At 36.1% G+C, this 26555-nt stretch overlaps 1 protein-coding gene across 1 annotated transcript in view; it reads right to left on the reverse strand.

Annotated features, from left to right (window-relative positions):
- The window catches only part of AHR (aryl hydrocarbon receptor), a 67023-nt gene that overhangs the window by 18467 nt on the left and 22001 nt on the right, over positions 1–26555 (reverse strand). Inside the window, exons 3-4 of the mRNA XM_087773737.1 lie at positions 5597–5709; positions 1779–1868 (exon numbers count right to left, since the gene is read on the reverse strand). Coding sequence (XP_087629863.1) covers positions 1779–1868; positions 5597–5709 — 203 coding nt within the window. The remainder of the gene's footprint in view (positions 1–1778; positions 1869–5596; positions 5710–26555) is intronic.

Below are 26555 nucleotides of genomic sequence, written 5' to 3' on the forward strand. Positions count from 1 at the left end.
TGCGGCCTCACCAATGCTGAGTACAGGGGCACTATCACCTCCCTAGTCCTGCTGGCCACACTCTTCCTGATACAAGCCAGGATGCCATTGGCCCTCTTGGCCACCTGAGCACACTGCTGGCTCATCTTCAGGCAGCTGTCAACCAGCACCCCCAGGTCCTTTTCCACCAGGCAGCTCTCCAGCCACTCCTCCCCAAGCCTGTAGCGTTGCATGGGGTTGTTGTGACCCAAGTGCAGGACCTGGCACTTAGCTTTGTTGAATCTCATACAGTTGGCCCCAGCCCAACAGTCCAACCTGTCCAGGTCCCTCTGTAGGGCCTTCCTACCCTCCAGCAGATCAATACTTCCACCCAACTTGGTGTCATCTGTGAACTTACTGAGGGTGCACTCAAGCCCCTCATCCAGATCATCAGTGAAGATGTTGAACAGGACCAGCCCTAATACTGAGCCGTGGGGAACACCACTTGTGACCAGCCACCAACTGTATTTGACTTCATTTACCACCACTCTCTGGGCTCCATACACTCCAGGAACCTCCAAGACTGCTTTCTCTCTGCTGCGTTGTATTTCCAGCAGATATCTGGTAAGTTGAAGTCTCCCATGAGAACAAGGGCTAGAGACTGTGAGACTTCAGGACTCCCACCAGGATATCTGCCTTATTAGCCTTCCCTCTGATCTTTACCCATAAGCACTCAACCTTATCATTACCTTGGTTGAGCTCTAGACAATCAAAACACACTCTAACATACAGGGCTACCCCACCACCTCTTCTTCCTTGCCTGTCCCTTCTAAAGAGCTTGTAGCCATCCATTGCAGCACTCCAGTTGTGTGAGTCATCCCACCATGTTTCCGTGATGGCAACCACATCATAGTTTTCCTGCCACACAGTGGCTTCCAGCTCCTCCTGCTTATTGCCCATGCTGCATGCATTGGTGTAAATGCGCTTCAGTTGGGCTACAGATCTCTTCTCCAACACAGGCATGCCACCTCTAGGCTCATCCCTAGCAAGCCTGGTGTTATCCCCTTCCCCCTTTGCATCTAGTTTAAAGCGCTCTCAATGAGGCCTGCTAACTCCTGAGCTAGGATCCTTTTCCCCCTTTGCGACAGGTGAACCCCATCCCTCTCCAGCAGGCCTGGTGCCATGTAAACTGCCCCACGATTGAAAAAACCCAAAATTCCACCTCTGGCACCAGCCTCTGAGCCACGCGTTCATGAGATGGGTCTTCCTGTTCCTTTCCATATGCCTCCCGGCTACTGAAGGGATGGAGGAAAACACTAAATAAAAAATGCTTGTTTTGAACTAAATAAGTAAATAAAGTAAATACGAGCCAGAGAACACTAAAATTCTAAAAAATACTAAAATCACTCACTTGATACTTAAAATGTCAAGGCATACAGAGTTAATTTTGCATGAAAGGTTTCTACTAAAATAATTACCTTCCCATTGAATTCCGTCTCACTCAGCATCATAAACTGGGTAACACCACAGTATAAATTTCAAACAGTTGTTCCAGTAAAGACTAATTAAGTGTGAAAATTTCCTATCTTGCCTAACTCAACTTTGGAAATTATATTCCTGTTGTGCTTGGCCTGAGGTACCATTTCAGCTATGTAAGCTTATAGAAAAGTAATACGGTTTCAAAGTAATCCAACCCAAACTGAGATTTTTATTAGACAAACTATCAGACCCTAAATATGAACACTGATGCCCTCTGAAATCAAGTAAAACCTCTGAAAAAAAAAAGGGGGGGAAAAAAAAAAACGAAAAAAGAAACTTACTTGTTGGAACCCCAGGTAGTCTTGGATAGTAGAAGAGACGTAAAAAACCAGAGCATCAGCCGTAACAACTAATACAAAACCATTTAATGCCTGAGAAGGAAACACACCAATCTGTCAGCTTCAGAGACAAAATTCCAGATAATAATTGTGGCTGTAAGTCTACCTATACCCTAGTCTCACAATAAAATGTGAAGCATGCAAAAACATATCATTATCTAACAGCATAAACAGAAGCATTCTTCATTGCATCTCTCTACAGTATACAGGGCACAATGAAGAAAACAGCATCTAATGAAAAAAAAGAAAAATGTTCTTTTGGAAAACTCAGGGGAGAAGCCAAAGCCTGTTGATGATTTTTATTTACTCGTGATTGTAGGAGATGAGGGACAGCAGTATGAACAACTATAGGTTTATCTAATGTCAACCATAATTCACAATGCTTGTGTGTCTCAAGCCTTTGGTACACCCAGCTGCCCGCAGCACAAACGGGAGCCATGTCACAAACCCATTCCCAAAATCTGTTCTATTCATAGCACAGACAGGCCTAAGTGGACAGGAAATCAAGCGACCAAGATCCCCTACATAGTCCAAAAAAACATTTTATAGCTTACTTAAAATAGAAAACCTCTGCACAAGCAGACTGTTGCAAGTAAACAATGTTTTTGAAGAGATTTCCCCCTTCACGAAGCAGCAGACTAAGCGGCTCCTTACTCAAAGTCACGCAAAGGGCATTTATCTGAACTCCCAATCAATATGGTTCATGGCAATTGTTGTGATAGCAAACAGCACATTTGTGACTTGGCAGCTCATCTGAAAGGTGCTGATGTACTTCTATGGATTTCAGTCAAGATTTAACAAAAGGCTGTCTCTAGGGACTAGAGTAAGTATATTGTGCCACTTAATTTCCTCAGCTGCATTCAAAGTCAAATTTGGCCAGCATACTCAAAACACATTTTTTGAACTTCTTTATTATGCAAAATTATCATAACTAACAGAAAATGCAAAGTAATTGAAGGCTATCCTATATCTTTCTTTAACAACATAATATATTTTTATTATGAAACGGCATCATTCTTCCACACACTAACTCCCACAGCCCCACACTATGGTAACCACCATAGTTGCTTTTCCAGATTTTGCAAAGATACGGTTTTACTATTTCTTGTTCTTTTACTAATACAGTCTAATTAAGTCAAGGTTAAAGATCTGATTAAATGACTGGTCTTAAAACGCTGTGAACCACCTATTTAATGTGTAGACATTTCTTAATCTATTCTCACAAACAGTTGTGAGCTCTGTAAAACCTCGTTATTTAAGTTTAGTGAACGTCACCTGAAAACAGTACAAGCTAAAAAAAAAAAAAAAATAGTAATCTGAAATTAAATAGTGTAGCTGACCCAAGAAATCTTGGGTAGTTACATAAAATCCTTGGTTTTGATGAAATTCATACTAATTCCAAGGGAGCAGGAAGCCACAATGGCAGGTGCTTGTGTCCTCTGCTGACCTATTCTGCAGGGCATTTCACCTCAAGTGGTTGATACAAAGCTTCTGCGAGCTGCACAGTGTCTAATTCTGGCCCACGTGTTAAAATCATTTATTCTGCTCTGTTTCATACAAAGACATGGAAAGGTTCTTTTTTGTGCAGTCTGCGACAAAGGTGAACGGCTCCTCTACCTGGAATTCAATCACATTTTACAGTGGCTCTGGTACGCAGTTCATTTTGAAACAGGATTGTTACTGCAGAAATCAGATGCTGTCTGTAAACCAGAAATTCTGTAAAATATAAGTTGCTTGCCCAAAAGTCTACTGCAACAAATTACTGGAAGTTCCTTAAAACATGCAGGTATCCAGTGTATACCAATAAATGGGAGATCAGTTCTGACAGAGGTTTTAGCAAAATACAATCCTGAAATTATCTTTAAAGGCATAATGAAATTTCTCAATGAGCTTATTGTTCTGGAGCATTGGAGGTACTATTTGTGCTTCTACAAAAATATTCTCAATATTCCTCATACAAATGTAATTACAAAACTTCATTGCTGGTGAGAATTAAGATGTTTTAAAAATTTCTTAAGAGACTGACATTTGACTTGCACTTCATGCCATAAACTCGCTTAGACTATACTAGGTTATGCATCTAAAATAAGACTTTGAAGTAATTTAAATAATTTTTTTAAAAGGAGATATAGCTTAATTTTAAGGAAGGCACATCTATGTATTTGATCTCTATTTCCACAATATATTTAATTGGTAAGACAGTTTCTACCTTGAAAATTAAAGACATCACTATTTTCTGTTTGTTATGAAACAAGAAAAAACATGTGATGAACAAATAAAACCAAATATAAACAATATGGTATATATTCATACCACCTTTTCAAAAAATAGAGAGAGAATAAAAAAGAAATGTTCATCATCAGTTATAGTTTATAGAAACCTGTGTGACACAAAAGACTTCTGAGCTTAGGCAGGTGGGATGCAACCACTATTTACATCTTACTGATGCTCAGTATCTTCTAGAAAATTCCCACTTTCATCACTTATTTCTTACATTCCCTAAGAAAACTATCTGCATATTCATTCTCTTTTTTTTTTTTAATATAAAATATTTACAAACCAAGAAATTCAGTTATTTAGTTCATTTACTTACTTCCCAAGGGGGCAGAATTTACAGAAACAATTTCATTTTCATATTGGAAAGCAGTTTGCTATAGCAGTTTCATCATATAACTTCCATTTAGAAGTCAAAAAGTAACTAATTTCACATCAAATAGATGTATCCAATATAAACTATATACTGTACCTTTTTAGATGATTTCCATTTAAAAGAAAGCTGTTCACCTGCAGTAACTCTGTAACAGTTCTTTGTCATACTTTATTAAGGTTAGAAAGTTACATACGTGTCCTAGTTTTTTAGTGGGTTAGGAAATAATTTTCCACTAGCATTGTTTACAGTAATTGTTTCATGCGATTCTTAGAACCTGTTTTCATTTCTACCCTTTGAACAGTTAAACTAGTTTTGTTCTAAGCAAGCCATTGGCTCTGACTGACCTAATGATTTGCCACTTCTGATACATCAGTGGGAAACGTGATAGATTATCAACATATTTCAAATGGAGCTGCAGGTCACAGTAAAATCTATTTTTTGAAACTAAATAGAACACTGGAATACTTATATTAGTCATTTCTTGAGTTTAATCTGGACCTAGTAATATATCATTATATTTCATATGCTTTGACACTCCAGGACATTAAAACAGGCTATAAAACAGACTATATAATTTAAAAGCCCTCTGTTTTTCATTAATACTTTCCAGTAGTTCACATTGCTAAAAGTTATTGAAGTATTTTAAAATTTGTCCTGAACCTATGCTATGAACTCTGGGTTCTTTCAAACCACTGAGAAAGCAAGATATTCCAGCAAGCCCAAGGTCTTTTAAAGAGAAATTGCTTTTTTTAGACAATTACTCACCAAATTTACAGTAGATGACTAACATATCTGACCTTTATGAGGATTGTTTCTTTATATTAATATCTTTATTAATGCAAAGAGATGGGGAAAAAACAACTCTAAGAAATGACTCAGAAAGAGTTAAGAGGACCTTGTAGTCTAACAACCACTCTTCAAAGTCATTACTACCATAAGAGGAAAGTTCAAGAGCTGTACAAAATATTAAGGTAAAGAAAACGAGGAAAGGATTTGACAATAAGAAAACTTGCTTTTTCAATCTCATCAGTGAACAACTGGTACATTAAATACAATACATTTTTTTCTTTAAATGTAAATCTTTCTATAATACATCCACTGCAAAACATACCTGCAGTAAGAGTTCTCCTTCCAGGATCTGCATCCCTTCTCCATGTTTTGCTGTTCTACAGTCTTCCTGAATGCCATTTCTTTCTGGTCTTGTAGAGTTGGATTTTAATGCAACTAGAAAAAAAAAGAAAGAAAAAAGTTGAGTGATCTTGAAAGGCTTACTAGAAGTTTATGTGATGATGTGCTATTTTGTGTAAGAAAAAATTGTATTTTAAAAATGCTTACAAAATCAATCTAATGAAAGAGTTCTGTTTCAGTGTCAGGCTTTTTCCTTAATTTTAGAGATAACCCCCAAATTTGCCGTTCATCTCCTTTATACACTATAATACTTTCACAACAGAATCAGTATTATTGAAATCCATCCAAATCTCATTTTATTCCTTTTTCTTCTTCTCTTTACTGTAAGGCTCACTTTTAGTTTGTTACCCTTCTTAAGAAAGGACTTTTTTTTTTTTCCATACAACTACCTCCTATAACCTGATAACAAGCTTGCTTTAAAGTATGACAACATTTACACTTTTTCTTATCCCATCTGATTTCAGACATCAAACTATGGTACCTCAGATATAAGCCTGCTCTAGACCTAAAGCTCCCTTCAGAGAAAGGAAGGAAAGACACAGGAACCCTAAATGCATATTACACCTTAAAGAAAAAGAAAGCTATTTCAAACAAAAAGGCTTTTTTTTTTTTTTTCTGCCATAGTTAAATTTTAACCACTTAAACAATTAAGCAAACTTTAATTTCAGATAAAATACTATAACCATGAATCCTCACTATTCAGGTCATAAATATATCCAATTGAAAGACAAAAAATTACTTAATGAATAAGGGATGAAGAATCAGACCAAATTGCTAGAAAGTACCTGAAAGACATACTACCTTCCATCTCTGCACTGTCTTCTAATAAACAGGATGCTGTCAAGTAAAACTAGATACTCAAAGATTGTCCATAACTCAGAATTTATCTACTTTCCACATAGCTCTAAAAAGGGGGGGGGGGGGGGAAGTCTCCAAATCTGAAATTAGTCTGAGTGGGTCTGTAGTGTCTAAACAACTTGAAATTACTTGAGTAATTGTAGCTTAAACTTTTACCATAAAGCTAAACACCACCCCCACTCCCTAAACCCCCAAATTTCTACACTGCAAAGCAAGGGAAATTTATAAAAGCAACTGCACTTCTGTAAAATACCAACAGTTTATCTCATAACAATGAGATATTCACCTTAAATTCCAAATGATTTTTCAACTTCCTGAAAACCTTAATTTTTCAGCTGCTCAGAACTTTAGTCAAGAATCCCAAAGAACTCCTGTTCACTCACTTTTCAACTAGATTAAATGATATTTTACACTAAGTATATTAACTGAAAGATAAATTATGCCTTTCAGGTTTTTTTTAAGCTATCAGTGCAACTAAGAACTTTCAAGCCAGACAGTTTTCATTAAAATATCCCTCAAAGGCACCGCAGAGGAAAAACATGTTCTAAAAAGACATTAACTGATTAATCAGTCAGGAATTTATCTGAGGGTTTGCTTTGAAATTAAAACCTTAATGCTCTTCTTCCTACCAGATAGTGAAAATGTCCTGTATATAGGCCACACAGAGTTGCAATTTCAAATTCATTTTTAATTCAAGTGAGTGGAAGATGTAGCGATATTTTTTTTCCTAAGCGTTACTTTACAAGGATATCTAGAATATTGCCTAAAAACCCCTGAAGTCCACTGGCAGTAGAATAAAACTTACTATCCTTTTCATTTATATTGTAGGATTATTGAGAAAACCCACATTCAGCTTTGGAAGTTGCAAGTAAAGATACCTAATCACACTCGCCATTCTGAAAGAATACCATATACAATAACATATAGGTGTTTTTTTTTCTTTTATAATATGCAAACAATAAATGAGGCGGAGGAGTTACAGGTGGTTGACTAGTGAATGACATTGTGCTCTACATCTATCAAGTAACAAAGCTCTAGAGCTCAAACACAGCCTACACACTGCTATGTCTATATTCCTTCTAACTTTCAAAGCGTGTGCATAGGTACACGTGAAGTTACATATTTTGTTGAATTGGAACCTACACCTTTTATACAACTCATCACGTGGATGTAATCAAGCTGTGGTAAACTGAGACAGATGGAAAAATGCTGACAAACTGGGGTAAAAAAAAAAAAGGAAGATACAGTGGAAATTGCAGCTGTATACACCATTGGGTGTATACAACTCCTAAAAAAACAAACCCAAGTTTACCTTGTTCTAACAGAGAAATCACAGGCCTGGTAGTACCTGCTACAAGCCACCCAGTCACTGGAGTTTCTCCCTCAACACCCATAGGTAGGGTGAAGAGATCACACTACAGGGGACTTCACCTTGTGAGACTTTGGAGATGCATCACTAAATGACAGCTCTAAAGCACTCACATGCTTTTAAAGACTAAGTTGGAAAGAGGTTAACTGTTCCATCTATGGAAAGGAAAATTTTTATCATCCTTCTTCTCAATTAATAAAGGGGCATCAAAACTGAACTGCAAATGTTGCTTAGGTAGGTGTGGTCTTCCCATGATGTCATAAAAACTAAATTGCATTTATTAAGTAAAACCCAAATTTTGTTCAGCTGGTACTAGAAAAGGCCAATTTCACAAAAATCAAAAGTCAAATTGGCTAGAAGCACATAAAAATCGCAACAACAGAATTGGTTTGAGAAAAAAAAAATGTAGGAAAAAACAAGAAAGATGATGAAATATTTTTATTTAATACTTCTGAGAATAACAAGTGAGATATTCACATTTCATGATGAAAGTCCTTTTAGTCCAACAGAGCTAAACAGAAATGACTGAATATGGATATTTTAGATCAATAAGACTTGATAAATTTTAGTCAAGATTTTAAAAACAGCTTGTTGAATTACCTACTGTAGAGACAAGACAATGGAATAGATGATACAGAACTTTGAATAATAAATATTTAAAAGAAGGTAGTATTAAAAAAAAAATCAGTATTCAAACTAAATATAAACTTTTTATTAAAGAAATTCTAAATGTAACTTGTGAAGTTTACAATGTTAATATAGTTAAGGTACGGTAATTATCAGCCCTATGTGATCAAACTTCTTTATTAATACTCTAAAGTTGGTAGTAAGATTTTAGGCTGACATAAATACAATGAGAGTAACAAACAGAGACAACACAGGTCCCTGACGCTGAGTAACCCCACCTACCTGGATGCAAACTTGCAACAGGTGGTTCAATACAGTCAGACTGAAGGCTACCAGATCCCAACAACAACTGGCCTTACAGTATGGGAGGGCCATCTTGCGAAGCAGTAATTCTGAAAAGACTTAGTCACAGTGCACAATGCTGTGGCCTTAAAAATACCAGCTAGAGATATAGTAACAAATGATAAGGAGAACTAAAGCTAAAAAGGGTAACTCATCCAAAAGTAATATTGCAGTCAACATCACCTAGTTTAAAATCAGCCATGTATTCTGCTACTTCTCATAGTCTATGTTACTCATGTAGTCAGACAAAATAATCCCAATAGTTCATTGCTTTATCCCCTCTTCATTTTCAGCCGCAGCAAATTAAAACATAAATACTCCCATAGAGTAAGTAGAAAAAAAATCTCTATACAAATTCCAAAAGACATGAAAGACACAATCAAATTACTTCTCAGAATTTCCCATGCATAACATTAAAGCAAAAAAAAAAAAAAAAACAAACACCACACCACCAAAAGCACAGTTGTTTATACCTGTGCACAGTTATTTATACATGGAGGGAAAAAAAAAAAAAAAGAAAAAAGATTTTGTGCTACACATTTTTAGCAAGAGGGCTAGATTGTAAGCACATGTTTTCCAAGTAGGTTAATGATTGTCACTTAATCCTATGTCCAGCAACAAGCATCTTTTCCATTGCCCAGACTTTCCTGATTTGAAGTAAAAGCTAAATCCCAAAGACAATAAACCTAGATAGTGACCTTTAATAGGTTTTCTAGACTCACAACAACATTATAGTTTCTGGTACATTTGTTTTACCATTGTGAAATGCTTTAGCACCCAAACCAGCAAATGTAAAAGATAGTTTTACATTATATCTACAAAGACAAATTAAATGACAATGGTAACATTGTTTACCAGCTCTTTATCTCTGGTTCTAACTATTACATTCAGGTGATGACAGATTTGTACAGAGATGTAGTGTACTTTAACAACAGATTAACAATATATCTGAAAAAAAAAAAAAAAAAAAGTCTGACATACAACTACTTCTTCAGGTCTGGAACAGAATTCAAGCAACTGAGTTCTAACTACTGCCAAAAGCCATCTTTCATTTTAAACCCATGTAACTATTCATTGAAAACTTATTTTCAATACCTAAGGAGAGCAGGTATTAAGCAGTCTTCCTTCTTTCCAGGGAATAACAGTCAGTATGAGAAAGTGCTTTGGGATATATCCTAAACTGCATGAGTTACAAGCAGCGTGCTGAATCAACTGATGGTACATGATAGATGAATTTCATGAAACTATTTGTCTAGATACTCAGAAATTATTCTCTTTGTTATGATGCAGAAAATCAGTATGCTTTGCAGCTGCTGGAGTTGTAGGAATAACAGAACATCTACATCTTAACTGGCCTTTTAAAATGCATTTCCCTCAATATTAGACCTATCGCTTTCACCTTTTATGGGAGAAAATTCTCAGATTGTTCTCTTCAAACCAGGTCCCTGAACTAAGACACACTTCACATCAACTGTAATTATTCAGTGGATCCAGTTGGAAACAAAACCTTCAAGTGCTTCCCTCACTAGCTGTGAGCAGCGATCAACAAATTAAGATTATTGCATTATATAAAATCTGTTAACTCATAACAACAGAAGCATAGCAAAGAATGCGAGGAAAATTATTTTAAAAATATAAAGGGTCTATCCACCATCTCATTTAATCTCTAAGCTGTGCTCCAAGAGAGGCCCTAGGCCAGGGTGAAAAAGGCCTCTCGCCTTCCAACACCTGGTCTCTAGGTTTTCTATTTGGTAGATATGCTCCCCCCAGCTGCAACCCACATCAACCGGTGTCCTCTTCCTTCCGGGCTGTCACTCCTGTTCTCAGCAAGAACCTTTGCCATCATTTCCTCACTTGAGAGCCAGATGCTTTGAAGTCCCATCTCCACTATTTCATCCAGTTCAGCTTGCAAAATCAATGACCATGGAGCCACTCGTAGCTACCAGAGCACGTTCAGCAGGAATCCTGTAAACGGTGATTCCTTACTCTGTTTACCAGAAGTTACAACACCAGAGAATCGCAAAATTGTCACAGGGCAAGTGCAAATACACTCTACTGACATAATTGGGAGGGCACTACCTGTACTAATTGTTGCAAAGTTAATAAAGTAACTTGAGATGCAGAGAATTCAGCATAAGGTATGTGTCAGCAGCTATCTAGCCAACTTTCTGATGGTCACTCACAGAAGGCTGATTTAACACACAAATATTCGTCTACTTTACTATTACTTTAAGAAAACAATATTAGCAGTTAAACTTCTTAAAGTAATACAGAGAGGCATTCAAAAACCGTTCCAGTTCCCCTTTGAATGAAAGAAGTGACACGTATACAATATTTAGACAAATATTCAAAAGGAGTATCAGGAAAAATTAAATCTAATAAAAATGCCTTTAACCTGCATGTGACTACCGTCATATGGAATATTCATATGTCTGGCCACAGAATAAGAGATGAGCATACCTAGTAGTACATATCAGGACACTGGCAATACTCAACTCAGCCAAAGCAAGTTCTATTATACTGTTTTCCTCAAATCTAGAAACTACTTAATTTGAAAAGTCCATTTTTGCAAAGCATCAGAAAGAACAATATAAACAAAAAAAAGAGGTAATTTTTTTGTGTTGAGTGAATATAGAAGTTTTTCTAACATAAATGAAGAAGATATACCACATTTGCTGGTGCTCAGCTATGGAGGCTGGAGAGATGATTCTCAACTGAAACCTGAGCATTGCCACACCAAATGTCTCATTATTATTAAAGGAGTGAAGAAATGTATGATCAAACAGACTTTCCATCTCCAAATTCACCTAAACCAGCCACGTGTTATAAGAGTGCTGAATACAAACTGATTCAGCGATTGCTGGTGGAAAAGCTTCACGGAAACCACACCAAGGTACTCTGTGGTTAGAACCTTTTCTCTTTCCTACCTTTTCTTCCCCGAAGAAAAAGCATAGCAAACAGTTTTTGAGAAGCCAGGGTAGCTCACTGCAGAGACGTGTAGAGAAAGGAATATCAAGATCCCAAATTTTAACTGAGCCTTTTAAAATCATATTGAGATGCAACAAATTACTTAAATCAGGCTGGAGATAATGTTTACTTTTAGGTGAATGTTCTTTTCAAGCCTTAAACTGTATTGAAGTAACACTTGCCTAATATCACAAGTATATCATTAGCACATCAGTCATGCAGTCCTGGAATTTAATCTTAAAGAGCTTCCCAGAACTGCTTTATATCAAATTTTGGCACAGTTCCCACAATTCAGCCAAACAGGTCAAAGTTTGCAGTCAGAGCCAATTTAGACTGTTTCATAGCCTTTTCAGTAGAATTATAAATTCAACTAGTCTGTTCTAGATTACTTTAAAAAACAACAGTTCTCATGAGAGGGGTGGTCTTACTCACTTCAGCAACAAATGCTAACCTCCAACATGAAGTTTACCAGCCAAAACAAGACAAGGAGGTCACTACTGAGAAAAGAGAGTTTAATATTAAACTCTCGCCTAAATCATTAACATACTCTAAACTGTTTATACTGGCAAAAGATCCATTTGAAGCGGAAGAAAATATTATATATATCCATGTATTTATATGCAACCGTAGCTATATCCATTACTTAAGATTAGATGAAACATTTTGCACCTGCTATCTGTGAGACTGTAAAAGGAAAAATGTTTATGAAAGTTACTAAGTAACACAAAGAAAAAAAACGCAATTAATGATTTTTTTAGAAAGATAAAACATGCATTGATTGCATATTTTGTAAATAGCTACACTTCTACTAGATAGTATAAACCGTACATTTCATTAATAAAACTTGCTAAGGATTGCTCTGTACTTAGAGATACAAGAGAAAATACAATTCAGAATTATCATAACTGTATCTCTAAAGTTTTAGTTATGTTACACAAAGAGGTAAGATAGATTTCTGCATAGGCTGCATGTACAAGTAAAACATGTTACATACGGGGTAAAAAGTTTTCACCATATTTTGCATACTGAAGTTTTGCATTTCCTATCCCTTCATTTGTGAATTCTGAATAATTTTCAAGATAGCTTTATATTGTGTATTTATATCCTAATAAGAGCTGAGCAAGTATTTACACTAAAGTACTAAAAATAAAAAAAGAAAGGGAAAAGGCAATGAATGGTAGACAATTTATCTCTGTTCACAGAAATTCTGATAAGTCAATTAAATTTATAATTATTCCACCAATTCAGCAAAATTTTGTCATTTATTTGGTCAGCTGGCTCTTGATCTCATGCACTCACAGTTTCCACATGATCAGATTTTTGACACATCCTTGTTTTTAATACTGACAAGTTTTTAATATTGAAGAGTTCCATATTTTCATTTTCTAATTCCAATATCTTGGCCTCCAATTATTGTGCCATCTATTAACAATTAAATCTGAAAGTTGTGATATGCATCAGCATTTTTATTTCTTACATGTCTGAAGAGGAAACAATTTAAGGGCAGTGTTCAGCTTGTAAGCTGTATTACAATTTACAATACAGCTTGTAAATTACAGTACACTGCGGATGGATGGATTTATAACAACATGTATTTTCCATTAGTATCAACACACCAAAATGTAAATACATTAATAAAAATGTAAAAAATACACCACTATTCTGACACAGTCTGGAGCAATGTATGCAGAAAACAATTTACAAAACTAGTCATGGAAGTTGAATAACTGGATTTTGTAAACTTAAGCAAAATGAGGGTGAAATTGTATGTTTGGGAGTGACTACTAACAAGGGATACCTTTTTCCTCTTAAGGATGTGAATGACTGATTGTGCCAAGTTATGACAATACTGCAGTTGCTTTCAAAGAATATATTTTATTTTTAAAGCAGAAAAATACCAATAAAACACACGCAGGAGCTGCCTATATTTTGATATTTCCATTAAAAAAGCCAAACAAAGGTTAAAAAATTAGTAACAAACAATCTTCAACTTTAGAGAACATGCTGCTTTGATACATCAGCTAATGTTGAGATATATAAACATATCTACATATTTAGGAAAAGCAACTGAAAGAACCTATGAGCCATTGAGACAGGTATTTCTTGATTTGGCCTCAAAGAAATTATTCATGGTTCAAGAGAGAAAATGCCAAGAAGCAGCTATCACAAGACGATAAAACCATACACCATGAATATTTTTCAAAGAAATATTAGCAGGTTATGCCTGCGAAGGAAGGGGGAAAAAAAAAAAAAAAAAAAAAAGAGACTGAGGGGGGATAACACCTTTAGCACAACATTTTTACCAAAACAAGTTTTAACAAGAGATATGGGGGAAAAAAAAAAAAAAGCCTGAAAAAAATATTTCCACTAATTAAAAAAGGAAAAGAGAACAAGGGTAAAACGTAAGTGGTCAGGTTCTGGGAATTTCCTGGGCTTTTGAGAGTCAATAACTCAACTGTTGTACAGATACAGATCACCTACTGACGTGTACAAATTTCTAGAAATCAAGAATTTCCAGGCATGTGCCTCGCTTATAATGCAGACTTTGTTCCACTGACTCAAACCAGAGCCCCTTGGTTCAACAGACCTGCACTGAACAAGATGCAAGTTCTGCACGTGTGCACTCAGTTTTCAGTCATCCAGTACTTTCTAGTTTAACCCAAATTCAAAGCAAGTAAAATGCAAACTCATCAGCCATACAATTAGACATGGCAGAGAGAGCACAAGTCTACACAGCTGTGAGGATGTTCAAGTAAACAAGAAATTTTCTTTAAGGGAGAACGAAACATAGGATTTTCCCCAAAATGCTTAGGCTAGAGAGAAAACAGGAAAAGGAAATTTTCATCTTTAAAAGTGGATGATTCTGAGGGTTAAAAATACCTTAATGCAAAAGGTTTAAATAGAAACTGTTAGGAACCTTTAAGGGTTGCCACCAAAGCAACTACTACAATAAAGCTGTATTTGTTTGCTAGACTAAAGAGAACTATTTATACTTTTGATATAATCAAGACAAAGAACTTCCAATATTAAGGTTCTGTTAAGAATCGTCCTTGAACATTTCACAGACTATGGATGAAAACAAACTTACAAACCAAAAACAAACCAGTAAATATTTTGTCAGCATTGGACTGAAATTACTCAAGGTACAGCTCCAGAACTTCCCAAGGGCCTGCTGTCCTTACACTTCAGACATGTTTTCATACATATTTTACACTCAACAACAGAAAAGCACAGAAGTGGTACACATTACTTGACCTGCTGCAGGAGCCTAAAATATTCTCTCCATTGCAATCAATATATAACAAATATACATGAGGAATAAAAACAGTGCAGAACATTTTTCTCAATGACAAGTACCATGTTTTTTTAATGTGTGATATTTCAGATTCATCCAAAAAACCTATCTAATTTTAAAATGACCTTGGGTTTCCCCCACTATACAAAAAAAGGTCCAAAGTGCAAAATATTATTTTCCATTTATCTGTGATCAAATACTATGCTTCAATAATTTAGCATAAAAGTTATTTTTGGCATAAGGAAGTCTGTTGCTTGCCCTTTCAAAATTGACATGTCTGTGAGCTCAGACCAGTGCTACTTGGTTTCCAGGTCTATGGCAAGGATACATTTCCAATGTTCACAGTTATAAATCATAAGATGGACAAAAACTTGGCAGGAGTATCACCTTTTTTTCTATCTAAACTTCAAGCAAATTTCACTGGCCAAGACTCAAAGGGAGCTGCGAATTTCCCAGAAATTACATTTCTGGATCACAAGATTATTTATGGGACAGTAAATGAGTTTACTGTTCTACTGCAAAAAAATATAAAAAAAGCTAATATTGCTGCTTGGTAAAATTTACAAACAAAAACAGAAAAAAAAAACTTTCAAAAAATTTCAAAACCCTTCTGTACACTTTTTGTTGATAAACTACTTTATCCTGGAATACTGTAACACAATATTTTAACTTCCCTTTCTTTAGTCTGGTTTTGGTATGTTATACTTTAACACAGTATGTATTTGAATATGGATCTTCTACAGAAGAAGATTTAAATTTGTCAGTTAAATAATTTTATTAAATGGTATATCTGTAAAAAATTTCATACAAATGCATATCAGCAGCTTTTAAAAGTGTCTTAAAGTTACACAAAGGTGAACCAACAAGTCAGTAATTTACTTGCCGTTTTACTGCACGTAAAGTTATGTGTTTAATGAACCACAATTTCAATCATAAAACTCATTTATAATGAAACTAGGAGATATATTTTAATAGTTTGTTGTACTGACAATCCATTGTTCTGCCAAGTGCCTAACTACATGGGTAAATACTAAACAGGAGGAAGAAGAAAACCATAAACCCCTTCTTTCTAGCACCTGAGATATGGGAAAGCCTCTACTAAAAAGCTCCAGCTCTCCCTGGTGTGCTTTTTACACCAGCAGAAAGCCTCTTAGAAGAAGTGAACTTTAACCTCTCTTTCCTACGGAAAGCTGAACAGGTAATGGCAGGTAACCAGGACAGTAATTAGCTCTTACCTAATGAGTTTATTTGTCATGGGCTAAATGTATAGCAACTTCCTAAGCCAGAATTTGGACAAGACACTGGGTTTCCACTGTTATTTTGGATAAACTTCACAACCTTCTATTTAAATATCCCAGAATGACGACTGTTTAACTGCAAGTGTCTCCAAAACTGACAGCTGTCTTTCCCCATGGCTTCAGTCATGGCAGCATTTTAAAACAGCAGAACTACTATCTAAAAATGAGAAAGGCAATAAACAGTACAGCATCTGTAGCTTAGTTTTATTTTTCACATCATAACAGACAATGTTATGTTTTTCATGTAAATATAGGATTATAAGCTACACTACAGCATATACATGGAGCAGGGTATGTGGTAGGCGGGTGAGAAAGACAGAGAGGTTGAAGACAAGGAGGAAGTTATCAAAAATATGCCTAAAAGTTGAGAGGACAGATGGTTTTGTGGTTCTGACACCGTCTTCCTGCGCGACGTGGTGGAAATCATACAAGCACCATACATTTCATTTCCTCAACTATGAAACCAGAATAAGAGCACTTCTAACTCCAGCAGCACTGCAAGGATAAATGCAGTAAAGATTTAGAAGTTCAGATTCACCAACTGGGAGAGATTTTAGTGCCTCATATGAAAATCATATTAGACAATACATAAAGCTTATGACTGCAAAATATTTAAATATAATCTTTCCTGACAGCTTTAGTTTGTTATCCTGAACTGTAAAGTTTATGAATTAAAGACCTATTAATGGTTATAGTCTAAATATAACAAATAAGGTAAAAATTTAAATGGCTTTCTACATAGAAGGCAGAAAAAGGGGAAAAAAAAGGTTGGACTGGATTTCATCCCAGGCACTTTTACTGAAGACTGCTTAGCAGGTCACACAGGACAGAGGCCTGCGTTTTTGATCAAGCATCAGAAAGTAGAATTAGCAGCAGCAAGCAACTTATGTTGTTAAAGGTTAGACTGTGATGTGAAGGAAAACTATATTTTATTCATTACAACCCTGAAGAGGAGGAAAGGAGTAAGGCAAGGAAGGCTATGAAGAAGGGGAACTGGAACAAACAGGCTATTGGAAGAAGAGGACTCGAGGGAAACAGGAACCTCTGCCTCCCATCGTCTGCTGTCCCCCACAGGGATGCATTTCACAGAGGGCCTGTTTCAGCCCGTCCATGAGTGAACCTGTGAATACCTCCATTTTCAGACAAAAGCGGTCTGACAAAACCACAGGCAAACCATGGGTGCAAGTTTTGCAAAGCTTATTCTATTAATTTTAACATTCGAGGACTTTATACTAAATATTAAAATATACCTTAGATATATTACACTGAATATTAACACACACTTGCTACTAGACAACTCATTTTCTAGTCTTTCAGAAAAGTAACTGCTCAATTGAGTGGGAAGCGTATGAAGACAGACACAGTAAAGATACAGCAAAAGGCTAGTTTCATTTGTGTGTTACCAGGCACATGTACCAGTTCTCATAGACAGAATTTCTTTTTTTGCCTTACAAATATTTTAACATATTTTATGTTTTTAAGATTCAAAATTTAATCTAGAGTTTCAAATAATCAGTCTAGTTAAGGCTCTATTCCCAATGATTCTAAACACAGAAATGATACATCCCTTTCATAGCTTTTCAGTAAATGAAAAACTACATAAAATTGTCTCAATATTTTCAACGTTTCCATTCTACTGTTAATAAATTGACTCAGGAATCAAGACAGATACTCAAACAGTATTCATTAAGCATCGCCACTTAATTGACCCACTGATACACATAAACAAAGCAAGCTCCTGCCTTGAGAAGATTGCCCTGGAGGGCAACCACACAAAAACAAAAGAAAAGCGATAGTATCTCAGACTTCTAATACATGATTTCAGTTTCTTGTTGCAGTTTCACTCTTCAGAAGAACTACGTGACTTGTGTGGACTTGCAGAGTTTTTTTGGTTGGGGAGAGGAAGGGTTAAGGGGTTTTGAGGGTTTGGGGTTTTTTTTTTTAGTTCATTTTCTGTTTGTATTGTGGGGTTTTTGTTTGTTTGTTTTCAAACTATTTAGACATATAACTTATTGTGAGAATCTGACAGCACAAGGGACTTTTCTAGAGTTGTGACACTACCTGGCCATAGAGCTGATAACGTACCCATGATGCGTTCTTGCAGTATCATGTATCTCTGGAGCTGACAATTCTATACCACAATTTAAAAGGGATTTCCATCTGTTTCCACATAACTTTGTTCCACAGTTTTACAGAAAATATGAGACTTTGCTAGATGCACAGAAAGAACACCCCATTTCACTGACTCTTCATTTCACACACATTCTTTTCTTGTTTGGGAATTCCATATATTCGTATTTCTAAAGAAACTTTGACATTTGAAAGGCTGTACATAAGTAATTACCATTTCCTCTCGAAATGCTTTTTGAAGCATACGCAACCTTCACTGCAGCAGAAATGCCATTAAAAAGCTAAGTTAGAAGGTGCAATGTCTTAAAGGAAACAAAGCAACATTTTTAGTCAGTAACTGCTGTAAGAATTTAAGACTTGAGAGGGACCACATCACCACAGTAAATATCAAGCTAAATTTTAAGAATACTTAGTCCCTCCTGTTTTTTTCTGAAATTCTAGTAAGGCTTATTTTGCTACTAGAAACCTTCAAATCTCCAGTGCACATTTTATCATGTACAGCTTATTCCTACATCCTCCTGTGACAACACTGTCCATTAACTTCAACAGCTCTTCTCCCTTCTCAGTGTTACCCTACCTGGTATATTAATTGACAGCAATCATAACCCCTAGGCTTTATTCTGCCACACTAAACATGACGAACTCGGTCATCTCCTGTAATACACACTCTCTAGGCCTTTTTTGCACCTGTTCCAATTATATTTGTAAGACTCTAACTTGATTTTACAAACTGAATGACATCTTTCTCTCTCAGATCTTCTAGAGAATCTCAGTTGTTTTACGCTGAATTTGATAAATGGAGTAACCATGTGTTGTGGGAACAGACCATCCAATGCTATTTCCAAGATTGATTCAGGAGACTCTACCAAAATCTTCAGAAGGAAGAAACAAAAGACAACTAGTCCAACTTAATGAACAGTGCTTCCCATCACTGTATTTAAGTCCCACCAGAAATGCTGAAACAAGAACAACTACAAGTTTATGAAAATACTTTTCATCAGTATTTGTTAACTGTAGCTACTGAAGTGAAAATCATTCTTAACATTTTAGTAGGTGCTTTGAACAGTTATCTAGCTCCCAGACTTCTGAAAACAGTTACATAATAGGAAATACTGTTTTAAAATGGACAATTGTAATAGATATTGATATGGCTATAGGCCAGAGTACTGTACAACTCAACTCTAGAAGGCCAGACCCATATAAAGGATCTGATACATGAAATTTGGGGTTCTATACCCAATATACTATTTGAAAACCTCACAATCCAAATACCATATGTACTTTAGTTTCCCAAGTTTCACTGTAAGCCCCACCATGTATAGCTGCCATACCTCCCTCTGGATGGGAAAGAATGGCTTGGTACCCACTTCACCCTGACCTCAGCATGGTCCAGAAACTAGATGTTCTCCTGACTCTCCCCCATATGCCATAAATCCAGGTTCTTCTGACAGCTGGTAGCCACTGATTCTTTTATATGTCTGGAGAAAATTACATAGCCTTTTTTTTTTTTTTACAGTATCAGGATACACTAAACCCAGGTTTCATTCCCCCCTCTGCTACAGGTGGTTCCCACTCCTTTCTTCCACGGCAGTAGAAGTAAGTCTTAAAGCTAGGAGTACCAGCAATACCTATTCTTCCTGTTGAAAATTTGCTATCATACAGAAAAGAATAAAAAAGTCTCACAAGCCTGAAAGTTAAAATTAGAAAGCAGGTTCCCAGCTGGGGCACTGACCACAACAGACAAGATCAGTCCCTGATCCAGTCCCCACTACTGATCCAGTCCCCACGGCCATTCTGCTCTTAGGAGATGAATGCTTCATGGGAAATGCATAACCTAGTCCAGAAAACTCCATTTCGAAAGGACTTTAGATGAAGTAAGTTAATTAAGAGAAATCAGAAATCATTTAACAGGACACATACTGAATTAATCTTGACAGCACATTTCTTTCAATGTTAAAAAGTGTTTTTTATAGATAAGGCCACAACATCAGTCAGGGTATCTGCCCACAGAGTAGGCACTGCAATGGTGAATTAGCATTCACTGATTTTGGCCTCCAGATAGAAAAGAAAAACAGAAACAAGCTTAGAGCCAAAACTGGATTGCAGCTTTATTTATAATTAATGTAATAATGTGCATATATTTGCTTGCGAACACCTGCATGATATTAAACTTGTTTTTACAGTTACATAGATTGTTCAGGTTCTTACCAAGATAAATGTACTTTGGTTTCTTTGCTTCAAAATTTCAGTTAGAAGTTTGCGCCATGCCTTCATCAAGTATATTCAGATTCATATTAAACACAAATCAACTCATATTTTAATGGTGCCATCTGACATTTTTTTTTTGTAATCTTCTGCCAATAGAGCGGAAGATCAAATGAAACAAAAATCTAAACATGAGGTTTCACTTACCCTGCCACAAGAAATAATGTTCAAGGTGGCAAAGACAGATCTGTTTGATAATTATGTATTTTCTGCCAAATTGTTCCATATGCTTAGAATATTTGGGATTTAGCCAGGAAGAAAAGCAAAAGCACTTCTGGTAGTTGAGCAGTTCCTCCCCAAAATGTGTGTCAAGTTATCTTTGCACAATTGATTCTTAGGTAAAAAGATTTATATTAACTATTTCTGTTCACTATGTTCACCAGAAAACACACACGTAATGCCAGAAATATATGCATTTAGCTCAACAGTTTAAAATATGAGAGAAAATTGTGCAAAAATACTTTGAAATACTCAATTGACAATTTCACTCAATTGACTTCACCGCTTTACTAGGCCTTTTGAATTATTAACAACAACATTTATAAATATATTCCTTTGACAACTGTCATTAATGACATGATATATTTTTATATAATACAGGCCAGTGCAGTTGCAACCATTCACCATCTCTGTTTAATCTTTTAATAAAAACTTTTACTCCCATATTTATAATTTAAGACATTTGCTTTAGTTCTAAAATTAATCCATCTCATTAAAGATTAGCTTTGATAAAACAGAATGAGAAACTATTACTAGTGTCAATATGTTAGTGAGGGGAACACATAGAGGACAGATTACAAGATGACACGGAGCTCTCCCCAGGATTCAGACAGTGACTGTTACTGATAGGAACCCCGCTTCCTTCCTGCATCCCAGGCCTCTGTGCAGGAGGATTCTGAACTCATCAAGACTCTTTTAATTAGTGGTCGTAAACTACATCATATTCTGATATTTTTTTTTTTCAAATATACTACTGCTATGAATTATTTTGTAGAAATGAGTACCGATGGATTCTGGGCAGAGCTTCGTACTATCACCCTGACCCTCCCTTACTGCCTTGGACATCATTTCTGTAATGAGACTGCCAATTATAATTTAAGGAATTAATTTTACCTTTACATTTAATACATCACATAAGCTTGTAACAGGAAATAGAAGAATGTTTCTATTTCTCCAACAGAGATGAAAACTTGTTATGAGAGTTTGATAGCACTTACATATAAACAAATTTTAGATATAGTTTATTAATTCAGTTTCAGATATCTGCATTCTAAATGAGTATAAAGTTGAACAATCCTCATTCTTATAGCAAAACACAAGTAATAAGATGGAAACAAATGCAATGGTTCAAAGAACAGAAGGGTTTTATTTGTGAAGGTAAAGACAGCCATCAAGCACTACCCCCAGCTTGCTTTCCCACCTGAAAGTGGGCATTACTAGCTCTACAACTTGGGTAGCTTTAGCAGGGGACATATTTGCCTTCAAGCAATGACAGGTCACAGCATACGGTGCTCATGTAAAACAAAAACAATAGTGCTTCCTGAATACAGTGAGTAGTAGACCACTGCAACTTAACATTCACAGCCACCCAGCTTCAGCCATTGCTGCAGAGCTCAACTGCTAATGCAAGCCAGAAGCCCAAGTTTAATAGAACATATTTAGTAACATCAGCTGCAAGCTTCCAATTTTGTAAGCCCCCTTTGCATACATTAAATGATATTTGCAAATGTGATGGCCAAGTATTAAATGTCACTGAATTCAACATTACATTTATCATCAAAGAGAGCAGAAGATGACCACTACGGTCTTTTCCCTAGAAATGTTAATATTCCATAAACAGCTCTTAACTCTCTCTGACCCAAACATCTTCAATTAAAACAACTAGGCTGTGCAAGGCTGCTGGAAAAGTTAGTGATTTATGTTATTTTACTAATTTAGGAAAAGTGAAATGAGCGCGTACTATCTCCAGTTTTGTGGCACATATGTATATCAACTAGTCAGTAAAAAAAAAAATTCACCCTGCTAAAAGCATAACTTCTGACTGGTGTCTCAGGTATGTTTAAACACGTAAGTTCAAGTGCAAAAGGGAATGAAAAAGGCATATTACTGGTGATGACTAGACTAATGTGTGAGCAGAAGAAGGTACTGACCTGTACAAAGCTAAAATAGCAGGTGGGATAGACATGCTCTGTTTCACACAAAGCATATCCAGAACGTCTGAGATGGAACTGATCTTGTTCAGTCTCATAAAAGATGAAATTGCCAGGCTTTCCGTCTTCAGGACAGCCTGGCTTTCTAGGGCAGACAAAAAGTTATCATATTGGTATGAACTTTCCTAGCCTACTTCTAGCTTTAGCAACAAAAGAAGTTATTAAAAAAGCAGTGTCTATAGTATCAGATTTGTTTTTCTGCTCTTCATGCATGGAAGGCTGTGAAAACCACCGATACTTGCCTCTCTCCTCAAACATAACTGGCATAATTTAAGGGCGAATTATAAATAAACTAGATGGAGTTTAGTAATGTATTTCTTCAGAAAGGAACTACGGGTGTTTACTCTAGTTAGTACTGTAGTAATTTACAACTTTCTGCTTTTATGTACCAAATGGCATTTCCATCCTTAGATCCTAGTGCCAAAAAATCTACTATTTCATTTCAAACATTTAACAGTATTACACTGACTATGCATACATAAATATATAGCTGCCAGCTTTGCAGAATAAATTCAAGTGACAAAATACTTGACATCCAACCTGTTCCCTGGAAGCAACTTACTCTGCAAGCACAACAGCAAAAGCTTCTGCTATAAACAATTCATCCTGCTCATAAAACTAAAAATCAAATTTGGTATCACAGCTGATTACAACTTTCATTGTTGCATGGCATAAAAATACAAAAATAATCAGCCGTTATAAAATTATTTGTTATTTGCATTTCATAGCTCCATTTATCTTGTGCATGTAACTTCTTTATACAGAGTCTTTAAGTGGGGTGGCGATTGATCTTCAAATTAAATTTGAGAAACACACAGTCTATTATCACATTCAGAAAGGAGACAGCAACATGTATTTTCAGAGAAGTACATAGAAAAGATGACACTGTAACAATGTTACAGTCAAACTTACCACATCAGCTAACAATTTTCCAGGTTGAGATTAATTTTTGAGTTACCAGAAATGACACAAGTATCATTTAAGTGTAAATTGGTTAAGACTATTACCAATGTCTTGAGAGAAAAAAAGTTCAGTTTGTGGCCTTAAGATATATCTAAATATAGTAAATACCCTGTAATATGGATATTTTTATTTCCTAGGTTGATTTTTGGCAAAAAGTAGCATTTAGTGAAATGTTTTAGTGCTTTGGTTTCTCCTGATTGTAATGATAAAATCACAAACAAAAATATAAAGCTATTAAAATACAGAACTGATTCCCTAGACATCTCACAGATGCTGCCAAAGGAGCTACACCCTCTGTTAAGCATTAAGGTTCTAATTAAGGGAGATGAAATCCTCCTGTATCATATTGTGGTGGTAACACTGAAAGCAATAATCTTGACTGCATATCTTCCCAGAGAACCTTCCACATATCTATAGATCTGAAGTATGACTATGAGCATTTAATGGTATGATTTGCATTTTAAAAGTCCCTCGAATGTGGAGTTCAAATTCTTGATGCTAAGGGTCCTAATAGCACCTACTGGGTTCCTCCATCAGAGAAGGTGAACAGAAAGGACACAATCTGGTCATGGCATATAAAGTCAGTAAACACCTATATGAGGACAGGAATTCCCTCCAGGGAAAGATCACAGAGCCCCAGAAGGATGCCTGTAAGAATCACATAGCTGTGCAGACAGTGCCATCATGAAACCCTCAATTAGAAAATGTTAAAATGCCTGAAATACAGCTGTGTTCTCACTGCTGTAGCTTGCTAAAGAAAAAAAAAAAAAAGAGAAAAGAGAAATTAAGGCAATTCCTCCAAAAGCCTCTTGTACCTTCCCTTTAGTTTAATATGGCTCTAATTTGACATTTACTTTAGTATGGCCGTGGGTATGGGGTCAGCTAATGCAGCCAAAGAATCTTCAGAACACTTGAAAGATACCTCAAGTATGAAAATATTTATATACAGTGTAAATTCCCATGTTTTATTTTCACCCTGAAAGGAATGTGACCCACTTTATGAAAGAGAGCAACTGTAGGCTTTGGGGGCTGTTACCAAATCAGAAGGGAGACGGATCTTTTCCTGTACGATTTCACACAGACAAGATCCCATACAGTTTCAAGCAGCACATGACTTTGAACAGCACTGAAAGATTCTGCAAAGGCTATTTTCTCTGGGACAGGTTTAAAGCAGAAGTGTTTTATGAACAGTTATAACCATCTAATAGTGTATCATTTGAATCTGCCCCCTTCCACCTGATATCGCCTTCCCTCCCTGTTCATTTCCATTTAAGTCCCTTAATCAGACAAGTCCTCTCCAAGAGATTATAAAGTAATTTACATAGGGGTTTCCTGGGAGAGAAGAGGCAAAACCGAACATGGCTATATTCCTTCCTAGGACACTTAGGAGCTTCAACTGGGAAAATAAAGTGAAGGGTTAAAAATGAGGGAGAGCCTTAGCTTATCACCAGGTTAGTCGCTAACAGTCAGGTACGAGACCTCAGTTAGAGGAAGGCACAAAAAGACATCAGATAATGTCCCCACTCTTGCACTTCAGATAGTGCCTCTCTCCATTAAATGACAGAATGAAAACTATCTATAAAATGTAATAGCTCTCCCAAAACCATGTCTTTGTATATAGATGTAGTGACTCGTTTGAGCTGTACTGTTCCAGAGATGAGATGCGTTTCACAACGTGAGCTGCTCCTCAGCACTGCTACTTGAACTGATGAATGGAAATGTAAGGAAATGGTAGCACCAGAAACACATCTCCTTTGCACTACACAAACATAGACTGGAATTGATGTTGCAGGTGACATAAAACAACAGCAAAGTAATTTGAATTTGGAAGCTGTGCAATAGAAGCACTTGCTAAGGTTCCTCTCGAATACAGCCATGTTTCCCCACTTGGTGCAAGTTTTTTGTTGCATTCTTCTGTTTTGGTCTAATTCAGACAGATTCAAATCCTGCAAGAAAAAAAGCTTGTAAGATTCCTCCAGTGTTCTTGCACATATAACAGGTAGAGCCTGATGTCATATCATTTTTAAAAGTTCGCCTGCTCAGGCACTTCCACTTCTGTCATTAGTATCCCTAATACTTTCTTCTCTTAAGTTAGAAGAGGCAGTGTAAGGCTCACTACATTTTTTACTTTATTAATAATCCAAGTCTTTGCTTGAATTATTTTTTCCTATATAGCTTATAATAGTTATTACAATATTCCACCATTCCATCTTTTTCCAGGCTTCCTTATTGCTTAATGTAAAATGTTCCTTCTTAGTCTAACTATGCTTTTAAAACTTCTCATTTGTATACACAGATTTTATAGCTTACCTTTTACCAGGTGTCTGTCTTATTTAATTCTCTCACCAAGCATCCTAATGATTTTGTAGAAGTGTCTGCTGCTTTTATCCAGTCTTGGCTCCAATCCCCCCCCCCCTTTTTTTTTTTTTTTTTACAGTCTATATTTTACTGGAAAATCATTTGCTGAAGATGTCAAAAAGACAACAACTGATCCTTTTCATGCATTCATCACTTCTTGAAATTTTGCCCCAACTTTTGATTCTGAACATACCCTAGAT

The sequence above is a fragment of the Nipponia nippon genome, unplaced genomic scaffold, assembly GCF_047370975.1.
Source record: "Nipponia nippon isolate SJK-2023a ecotype South Korea unplaced genomic scaffold, ASM4737097v1 scaffold_1, whole genome shotgun sequence".
NCBI lineage: Eukaryota > Metazoa > Chordata > Aves > Pelecaniformes > Threskiornithidae > Nipponia > Nipponia nippon.